At 50.8% G+C, this 10,113-nt stretch overlaps 3 protein-coding genes across 3 annotated transcripts in view; 2 read left to right on the forward strand and 1 right to left on the reverse strand.

Moving 5' to 3' along the window:
* Positions 1-1,061: 1,061 nt before the first annotated feature.
* On the reverse strand, positions 1,062-2,376 carry GUITHDRAFT_67838 (hypothetical protein; the record flags this gene model as incomplete). The annotated part of the gene is made up of 10 exons (XM_005836193.1): positions 1,062-1,166; positions 1,216-1,269; positions 1,323-1,397; positions 1,453-1,589; positions 1,668-1,734; positions 1,798-1,910; positions 1,974-2,055; positions 2,102-2,140; positions 2,186-2,251; positions 2,302-2,376. The coding sequence occupies 10 exons, from the start codon at positions 2,374-2,376 to the stop codon at positions 1,062-1,064; spliced, it is 813 nt and encodes a 270-aa protein (XP_005836250.1).
* Positions 2,377-6,207: 3,831 nt separating this feature from the next.
* GUITHDRAFT_43658 (hypothetical protein) lies at positions 6,208-7,197 on the forward strand (the record flags this gene model as incomplete). The annotated part of the gene is made up of 1 exon (XM_005836194.1): positions 6,208-7,197. A coding segment is annotated over one exon (990 nt), but the record flags the coding sequence as incomplete, so codon positions are not given.
* Positions 7,198-7,617: 420 nt separating this feature from the next.
* Positions 7,618-10,113, forward strand: part of GUITHDRAFT_162125 (hypothetical protein) — a gene marked incomplete at both ends in the record, with an annotated part of 4,580 nt that continues 2,084 nt past the window's right edge. Inside the window, 11 exons of the mRNA XM_005836195.1 lie at positions 7,618-7,950; positions 7,998-8,313; positions 8,580-8,613; positions 8,707-8,773; positions 8,831-8,836; positions 8,931-8,973; positions 9,137-9,161; positions 9,258-9,351; positions 9,401-9,449; positions 9,497-9,525; positions 9,961-10,035. Of these exons, the coding sequence (XP_005836252.1) occupies positions 7,618-7,950; positions 7,998-8,313; positions 8,580-8,613; positions 8,707-8,773; positions 8,831-8,836; positions 8,931-8,973; positions 9,137-9,161; positions 9,258-9,351; positions 9,401-9,449; positions 9,497-9,525; positions 9,961-10,035 (1,071 nt within the window). The remainder of the gene's footprint in view (positions 7,951-7,997; positions 8,314-8,579; positions 8,614-8,706; positions 8,774-8,830; positions 8,837-8,930; positions 8,974-9,136; positions 9,162-9,257; positions 9,352-9,400; positions 9,450-9,496; positions 9,526-9,960; positions 10,036-10,113) is intronic.

Genomic DNA, 10,113 nt, shown 5'->3' on the forward strand with positions numbered 1-10,113 from the left:
CGATTCGGAACCGTGGAAAGTAAGTTGGTAGGTCATCGGATGGTTTTTCAATTCAAACTTGGCTTTCACGTTTCGCTCTGCCAGGCAAGGGCTCTAGCGGTATAGATAAGATAGGGCGACAGAGACAGAGACTCGAGAACAGACGAGAGGAGAAATAAAGAAATGAAAAGAGAGGGGAAGTGACATACGAAGAGAGAACAACGAGATTGAAACACGAGGTGAGAAGCATGTCATAGAGCTGGAGGAAGCCGCTCATCAACAGGCACAACGCTTCCATCCTGCGCAACTAAAATTCACCGCCGGCGAAGCACATCGGAAGAACAAGGGGGCTTACCTGATCAATCCAATATACGCCAGGTTTGTCTGCATGATAGTTCTTGAAAGGACTTCCGTTGTTGTCCCACTTCCCCCTGTAGTGCACGAGTCAACTAAGACCCAGAAGGCTCCGAAAGCCTCGCAAGAAGGCCTCACATCCCATCGTTGAAGGCGAAGGTGATCCCTGTCAGGCCCCACTTCTCCCTCGTCACTGAGAGCCAGCGCCATGGAGGGCTGGGGAACGACTGATGGTTGCTCTTCTGCATCGGCTCACCGGGCATAGGCATCCAGCACTCCACGCCTTTGATCTGCCGCACACTTGTCACCGAGAGGACACGAGCAAACGGTCGACAGACCGTGTGATGAAGGAACGTCTTCTTCCAGGATGACTTGTAGTAGATCTCAATGGTCCCAGGGTTCTCCCCGATACTTGTCTTGGAGGAGATTCTCCGCTCTAGCCCAGGGGGCGCATTTTTCTTCTTGTCGTTGGCCACCATCATCTTCCACCATATCCATTCAGTGACACGCGCTATCGTTGTCTGCATGAGTTTCACCGCAATCTCCTCGTCCGAGTCCTCAGACGCGTTGGGATCGTCTACACGCTCGACAGGGCCATAGGCAAGGAGCGACTTCCTGCGCGCAACACGCTCACAAACAAGCATGTAGAAGCCTGATCGACCTGCACACGAAGTCTCTCTGCTTGCACCACGGGTTTGCTCGGACCTCTGCACGCAGGATTGTAAGCCTCATCGTGAAGTGATAGACATCCTCGTCGTACGTGCGATTGTTGCTCGCCTCTTGGGATCGACTGTCAACATCTTTGCCAGCAATTCTTGAAGATCTTGTGACAGCTAAAGATTCCTCGTTAGTTCATGGTCTACGGAGAGAGATCTGACGTACATGTGACGGTGGAGGAGGATAGTTCCCTGACTTGATTTGTTTGAACAAGATCACCTGCCAATTAACATCAGCCAATCACATCAAGAACGAACAAGGATTTTCATTACAGGATTGTCATCGTCAAAGGGCAGCATACCGCAAACCAACGAGTACAAAATGACGCCCAAACTCCAGATATCAACCTAAACAGGCCACTTGAGGACAACGAGATATCTTCGATGGCCTGAACTCTTGTACCTGGAAACCAGAATATTCTACACCTGAAACAATCTCTGGTGCAGCATAGTTGGGAGAGCCGCAAGACGTCTTCAACTTCTCAAAAAACATATCATCGCGGGTGTTGATGAGCTGAACTATGTTTGCAAGGGAAAAATCTGTACAAGAAACGATCAACAACTAGATGCGGCCTTTGCAGAGGAGGAATGTCAGGGGCAGTGAGGATGACATTGTACCTGCTATCTTGATATTGCACTCCGCATCTATCAAAATATTCTCTGGTTTTAAGTCCCTATGAACGACCTAACGCGGCAGATCAGGGATGATGAAATGAAACTTCTAGAACAAGCAATCATCGAATGCCACAACCTTGTGGTTGTGGCAAAACTCTACTCCAGAAAGGATCTGGAGGAAGAGAACTCTGGCCTCACTCTCCGTCACATGCCCACGGTAAGCAAGGAAATCAAAGAAATCGCCCCCTGCAGACAAGCAGTCATCCCCGCTCGACAAGGTTGATGAGCCTTTGTAGCACGGGGGCTCACCAGGGCAGTGGGTCATGACCATGAAAAACTTTGTAGGCGTCTCGATGAACTCAAACAATCTCACAACGTGAGGATGCCCATCCTAGCGAACACCCGTTAGCACAAGGTGACTTACGATCAACCAGTACTTGTGAAAGAAGCGTCAAGATTCTGGTCTCTCGCATAACCTTCGACACAAAACATTAAATGAAGAAGGAGAGGGAATGAGAAACCTTTTCTGTCATTCTTTTGTCCTTGATCCTTGATTTGTCCAAAGCCTTTATAGCCACTGTATACCCCTGCAGTGCAGCAATCAGTGAGCGTCTCTCCTATGCAGTTCCAGCATAACCGTTTGTTTGTGCACTCCTCTGTACACTTTTCCAAACGTCCCAGCACCAACTCGCTGCAAAAGTAAAATCAACATGGTGAATGCAAGAACTCCCGTACGCAAAGTAAACAATAGGCAATTAATCACCTGCTCGAATCGATATGCGTGAATATCCCCACCAAATCTTTCAATATAGGCTCGATATGCAGCCTGTCATGTGCGTCCATAACCAGGAACGAGAGAATGCAAATGACGAAGCACTCACCTGCTCATCCTTTGCAATCAAAGAACAAATCTTCGCAAGAATTGCATGTTTCTGCTCCGCTTCAGAATTTCTACAAGAGTCTATAGGCAGAGCAAACCTTCTCGCACTCACAAAGCATTCTCACTGGGCTTTCTTCACCCAATCGTGGGTGTGTTCCCATCAAAAAGGTAAGGCTAAGATGGCAGAGCTGCAAACATCAAATCAGCCGTGTCATTCTCGACACATTGTCCTGCAATCATTCAACCTTCATGATCAGCTCAGATTTGGTTCGAAGCAGCGCGAGGTCCTCACAGTCGTCATCATCTGCACCTTTGGATTGCAACGTCACCACGAATGATGTCAAGCACTCAAATTGATCGATCGATACCTGACAGTGATTCGATGCCACTTCCTTCTCGGTCAAGCTCAAGACTTGTGATTTCTTCCGCAATGCGCAATGCTCTCTGCACCGCACAGATTTTCTCGTCACAGCATGATACAGAATTACGTCCAACACAAGAAGGTGGGGCAGAAGGCATCAGCATGGGACTATATTTTCCAAAAGATCTCAGCAAAAGAACCTCGGAGCTGGTCGAAGCTGATCCCATTCTTGGTCTGTCAGAATCCGACCCTGCGGCTGGATCCTCATAGGACTCATCTAGCCTTCGCGCCAATTCGTCCCAGAAGCTTCGATTCCAGTGAGCATGCAACAAGACAATATCGGTCCGTCCAATCTCACCTGTCCACACTCTCCTTCCGTTCGTGCTGAACGTGACTCATGGCGGAAACCTGTTGAGAGTGTCGAAGATTACATACAATCGGAGGCATCGGAACAGAGGATTCTAGTCGCGATATACAAGACATGCAAACTACTGGCGACTTTCACGAGCCGCCGCTAACTCATTTTTCCGTCGGTAACTAATCATGACCCCTCCCCCTTGCCCCCTCCCCCCGCCAACCACAACCTCTCTTCTCCTATCCTGCATCTAACTAGTTGATTTCGTCTCTTTCCTTTTCATCATGCTGTAAGATGTTTGCGTGCAACTTTCTTTCGAATAGAACATTCTCCCATGCAATCACCAGATTCGCGAGGTATTACAATTCTTCAGAAGAAACTGTCTTCGCCTCCTCCTCCTCAAGGGATTTCTTCTGCGCCACTCCCATCTGCATTACTTCATCGTCTATCATCATTCCCTCCTTTCCCCGTCTCGCTCTCTGGATCCTCTTCCTCCTCTCTGAGCATAGGCTACGACTGGCCCCGACATGCGTGCATGAAGGCGCAGCACAATGCGCAAGTGGCCAGAGAGAAAGATGGGTGGGGGTATCCATGGGTACTTTTTTACTGCGATAATTAGGGTACATCAAGGTAGAAATGAGGGGTCAATGATAGCCAATGTGCTAATTCATGGGTCCAGTGAGGAGGGGTGGAATGATTTCAATGAGGATATTTGGGGTGGGGGATAGTAGGGGTGGTCAGATGGATTCTGGAAGACGGAGTAGGAAGGGTGGTAGTGATCCAATGCGGACGGGTAGGGGTACCGAGGAAGGGGTCACAGAGTAACGTGATTTGACTACTACCCTACCATATGAACTGATTTGGAGGGGTACTGAGACACACTTTGGTGCATGCTGAGCTACTTTCTTGCGGCTATAGGTGGAAATGGGGGGTTGCAAGATAGTCGGACTGTTTCGGCGGTAGGGTACTTTTCTGGTCACCTACCGGTCTAATTAATAACAAAGCTAGGGGTAGGGTCATTTACTTCCTATTAACATATTTATCTATTATGGGAGACAGTGACAGGGTACTATTGGCAGGTTCCAGGACGGGTGTGACAAAATGAAATCAGGCAATTGTAAGTTGATAGCATGTTTTCGGGGTAGCTGGTAGTCCTGGCCGCAAGTTGCGCACCCGGACTCCCGGAGGCTAGACCGTCCCGGCGTTAATCGAATCAACCTCCACCTCACTGCTCCTCCCTGCGTCTTCCTGAATCGCAATCTCCTCCTCCAAGCTCCAAGCCGCTGAGCTGCTTCTTGCCGGAGGCCCCTACTGAGCTTCTCCTCCAGGCCCAAGCTCCTTCTAGCCTGAGCACCAAGCTTCCCCTTCGGAAGTTCAAGCATGATCTTGTCAACATGGCATCCATCCCGGGCCATCATTGTGTTTCAACTTCCCATCGATTTGTCACCCCATCTTGACTTTCATCATCCAACTTCCGAAGTTCCCCCCTTGCAGTTCATTGTGAAAAACCTCCTGATTGACAAATACACCTCGCTGGTGATAACGGGGGTCAATACAGATATCCCTCGTCGTGTGCAGATACCTCGCCAAGTGAACCAGTGCGTCCCAGTCACGCACCCTAGGCGCCATTGCGAATCCGGCGACTGAAGAGACTAACAGCAAAGGAAATGATACTGTCTTACTGAGGACTTATCCAATAATTCTCCCTCCAGATGGTAACTTCGCATAGTGCACTCCAGGCAAGATAGTGAAAACTGCCACCGAACTTCGGAACGAAGAGGATTCCAAATTTCTCAACCAGCTGTTCAATGATCAAAATGCTTTTGACTCAAAGTACTGACTCATTCAACTTGAAGTCACTGACGAGTCCGACGAGTCAGGCAGGCCGGTAAGTTAGGAGGCCTGAGGACTTGGGGCCGGGCCGGCAAACGCCGCGGACCCCCCGCGGCCGCGCGCGCCGCCGGGCCATTGCCCGGCAGTCAGTCACGGTGGCCCATGATCATCCCGGGGGGCCGGGCGGCGGCGGGCGATCTGAAGACCCGGATGATCGGCCGCGCCGGGTCCGATCTGTCCGACTTCAGCCATGTCACGAGTCGGGCTCGGACGCCGCGCAGCGACTGCTCGCTACTAGAATGCAGGTCACTGTCACGCGTCCGAGTGAGAGCCTCGGAGTCACGTGGTCAGCCTCGGGCGAGGTTACCGTACCGGGTAGTAAATTAGCAATAAGGCTGACCAACTTTCAAGCAGAGCCTCAATCGGAGTCACGCGGCCCTCATGACCAGAGCTTGCTTTGGGCTAAAAGTCAGTTGTAATTGTGTCCCCCGGGGCTCAGCCTGCTTGCGACACCCTACCCCCCACCAATAGGATCACTTTTATGGTCGTTGACCGGGGTGATCTCCCAGGCTCATCTATCTGGCACTAGCCCAGTAGGGGTCAGATCAGGGCCACTGCGGGGCCGTTTCACGATTGACCTCTTCGGTACCAACTTTTAGTCAAGAATCTCAGTATAATAGTAGTAAAATTTGAGATGTAGTAAAGTGGGCTGGGTACCAAAGATTTTCTAGCAAGCAAAGGGAATTTAGGCGACAGGGTAGGGTGGGGTAGTGTCATCTCGTGGTGAGTCACAACAGCTCGGTGGTGTAAAACCTGTTTCTGAGGTCATCGCGTAGATATCAATCTTGCGCACTGCACAATGCCGGAAGCAACCATCGCCGTCGAAGTTGAGCCCCATGTGGTTTACACGTCGTCTACTCCAGTCGAAGAATTTACCAACATGGAGGATGAAGACTTGGAGTCCAACCCCAAGAAGCTTCCCGGCCAGTATAAGGTTGCAATACAGGAGCTTTCCGCTTTTAGCAGCAGCGAGAGTCAAACATGGGAAGGGAGGGCGAGATGGGTCAAGGGAATTCTCGGAGCTGCGTGCATAAGCCTCGTGGCCGGGGTAGTGTTGGATCTTGGGAAGGTGGTTCTGCCGTTGGGGGTCAGGTCGCAGTTCATTTTCAAGCTCTTTGTCATGATGAAGATTGTGCTGGGAGCTTCGGCTGGGTCCGCCTACTGCCTCGCAGGGATGTCTCTGGTCTTACCGCTGCAGTTCAATCGAGTTCGGGAAGAGTTCATGGGAGCACAGCAGTGTCTGGGGATCGTACCTATCCTTGTCGGAGCGTTTATACTTGGATGCGGGATGGCGCTGGCAGGGGGCTGCACAGGGAAGGTCCTTGTGCAAGTGGGTTCAGGCATTCCTTACTCGTGGGTAACTCTCCTTGGCTGCTTCTCAGGTGCAGCTTTCTATGGGATAGTGCAATCGAAGATTGAGCCTTACCTGATTGTTGGGAAGATGAAGTCGCCCAAATTGGAGGACTACGGGCCTCTGAAGAAAGTACCCTTCTTTGTGCTTGCGACTGGTCTTGCAGTCTGCATGACGATCGTCATTGTTATCCTCGAGGTTCTCTATCCTTGGTATGAGACTATTCCAGGAGGGACGACGCTGTGGAGAACTGTGGTTCCACCTCAGTTTACGGGCGCGATTCTCGGGATCCTGCAGATCCCGGCAGTTCTACTGTTGAACGAGACACTTGGAGGCAGCTCTGCGTACATGACGTACACCTCTCAGTTTCTTCGCGTCTGCAAGGACTGCCCAGTTGTGCTGGGTCACCTCAACAGTTTCAGGACGGGGGTCGCCAACTCTTGTTCGGCCGTAGCGCTTGTGTTCACCATCGCAGGAGCTGCGATCTCATCCATCGCGGGAGGGACATACGGGAAGTATGAGGGGGTGTACCCGATAGAAGCGTTTGCAGGAGGCTTTTGTGTTATCTTCGGGAGCAGGCTTACTTCGGGATGCTTCACCGGGCATGTGTTTTCTGGTGTCGCGCTGCTGTCACTGAAGTCCATGATTGCGGCCCTCACGATTTTCGCTGGAGCGATCACAGTAGGATTTGTGTACTTCACCGTGGATCCTTTCAACTACACGGGAAGGTTGGGCGGGGCAGTGTAAGGGAAGGTAAGGGCTGTCCGATCGTGTCCATCAGCAAGCTGGTCGGACAACTTGCCAAACTTTGTGTTTTTTAAGTTCAAGAGTGGAGATTGTTTAATTATCTATAATGCGTTGTTTCTGTAAGTTGATTAAAGGTTCTAAGAGTTGGCTCAAGCATGGGATACTTTAGTAGACTTTGAGAGCAACAAGATGGTTTGCCTGGGCTTCAATCCTATGGGTTGCGGCGGCGGCCACGATCTCATAGTCATCACAACACTGCCACCATACCTTACTAGAGTGAAAGCTGAGGCAGATTTGCTACTCATAAAATCATCATAAAAGTGTTCGGATAAGTAAAAATGTTATAGATATAAGGATTTTGAGACAATGCGCATGTTGATGGCGCTGGCGGCGCTGGCGGCGCTGGCGGCGATGCCATGCGCGGCCTTTACCTTGAGCTCGTCTCCTCTCCTCCAGCACAGAGGCTACAGGGCTCCCTCCCTTGCATGCAGCATCGCTAGGAGGACAAACCGCGTTTGTCGGCTGGGAGTGATGAAAGAGGACTCGGTGGTCGACAAAGTTTTTGATACGCTCTTCGGAACGAAGAAGGAGGCTGCGGGGAAGAGAGCTCTCGAGGAAGAGCATGAAGAGATGTTCATGGTGGTAGTCAACGACGATAAGGAGCACTATGTCGATGAAGTCGTCAAGATCATACGAAAGGTAGGACTGCAGATTTCTGTGAGCTCCATGACGCGTCATGTTTTCAGACAGTGGGAAGGACATGGAAGGATTCTCTTGACCTCACCATGCAAATCGGAAGGAAAGGATCGGCGATCGTGTACATGGGATCCAAGGAAGACTGCGAGAGGATGTCAGAGGCGCTCTTGCAGTCGACTCTCAAGGCTGTAGTGATGCGAGACGACGAGGAGGGCAGGAAGTTGGTCGACGCCACGTCATCATCGACAGAGGCGAGGACGAGCGTGTACGTTCATTGGGTCCGTCTTGCTGCCTACTCACGCCTTCTTGACAGGTGGGGAGAGAAGTCGTTTCGGAATGGGGCACGGCCCAGAGTAACGTTGATCGGTGAGTGGGGTGAACGTCATTTCGATGGCGTCCTTCTTGTTGCTCTTGTTTTCTGTTCTTTTCCATGCCTGACCTTGAATCTCTTTCTTATCATTATCAGCATGTTGCAATATCTGTTTGATGTTCAACTTGTTGTTTGTGTCATGCATCATCATAGCACAAACTCACGAATCTCCCCTCTCAAGGTGGCACTGGCCGAGTTGGTGCATGGACGCTGAGAGAGCTTTTTAAGTTCTCCCAGGGAGAGATCGACATTGTTATTGCAGGGAGAAATGAGAAAATGGCAGACAAGTTGAAGAGGTGTGATGTCTGTTGTCTCAGTTTGCTCGCATGCCAGCTCGACCCTCCTTTCTCTTCTCATCGTACCCTTACTTGTTCTCCCTCCTCCAACAGGCAGCTTGAGGGAGAATCGTTCGCGTTCGGGGGAAGGGAATGGTCGACAATGAGGACGAAGCTGATGGTAAGAAGAGAAGGGCATGTTCGATGTGAGTTGCAACGTGTCTGACGTGTCTTGCAGGGGAGCGTGAGTTTTGAGCCCATCTCGTTGTCCGACAGAGAGAGTTTGGTTGACAGTCATCATAACCTGAGATGCTGGCGTGTGACAAGTTGTTATCAAGGCGCGCGCGATGAAGGGTTCCGATCTAGTGATTCATACTGCCGGTGAGACATCTTGTTGGTGCTGTGCTGTGCTGCCTTTCGTCTCTCCCCGCTGCTCCTTTCCGTTTCTTCTCTCCTCCTTTTTCTAGCCTCTCACCACCTCCTTCGGCGTGATTGTTGTGCTGGTCACTTGTCTCTATTTTGTATTTGTTTGACTTGACCTCAGGTCCGTTTCAGAACGCTGATACCAAGTCAGTTCTCCTCCTCCTCTTCCTTCCTCCCCCGTCCTCCCTCTCCCTTTCTCCCCACGCTGTTTGTGAAGAAGATCAATAATCCTCTTGGTTCAGAGTCTTGCAAGTTGCCATTGAGCTTGGAATCACATACATGGACGTCTGTGACGACCAAGACTTTGCGGCGAAATGTCGGGAACTCTCTCAGCAGGTGCGATGATGGGAAGACGGAGGAAGGAGATGATGTTGCAAGTGTCCAGGCTGTGGAGAAGAATGTAACATGCATGACAACTTGTGGGATCTACCCTGGTTTGCTTGTTTGCATTGTGAGGTTTGAGTTTGACATGGTTGTCAAGGTTTGTCCAACGTCATGGCGTCATCTCTTGTAAGTTTCTTGGTGGACGGATATTGCTCACTGCCCTGAAATGTGTTTGTTCGACACCAACTTGATGTTTGGAGTGTGTTTTCGTGCGATCGTCATTGTCATTGTCATCGTCCTTGTCAATGTCATGTTGCTTCTCTTGTCTTTCATTCTCCTGACGATTCTCTTGTTCTCTCTTTGCTTCTTCTAACGTCTTTCGGGTGCTATTTCAGACAAGACAAGCTCGTAAAGATTCTTTCGAGCCTCAAAGTCTTCGTTTCTCTTACTTCACTGCTGTAATATCTCTCTTCCTCCCCTTCTTCCCTTCTCCCTGCCTCTCCCTCTTTCTCTCTCTCCTTTTTGTCTTCTCCTCTGCCTCCCCTGTCCACATCCACCCCCCCCCTCAGACTGTTTCCTTCCTCTCGTCGCTCTTGCGTCTTCGATGACCACTCGCTCTAGGGCACTGGAGGCGTTGGAGGAACCATCCTTGCGTCTACCTTCATGCTCCTTGCCGAGCCATGCCAAGTGTACCGGGTGAAGGAGGAGGAGGAGGAGGAGGAGGAGGAGGGAGGAGGAGGGAGGAGGAGGAGGGAGGAGGGAGGGAGGGAGGGA

Source organism: Guillardia theta (genome assembly GCF_000315625.1).
Source record: "Guillardia theta CCMP2712 unplaced genomic scaffold GUITHscaffold_18, whole genome shotgun sequence".
Lineage (NCBI taxonomy): Eukaryota > Cryptophyceae > Pyrenomonadales > Geminigeraceae > Guillardia > Guillardia theta.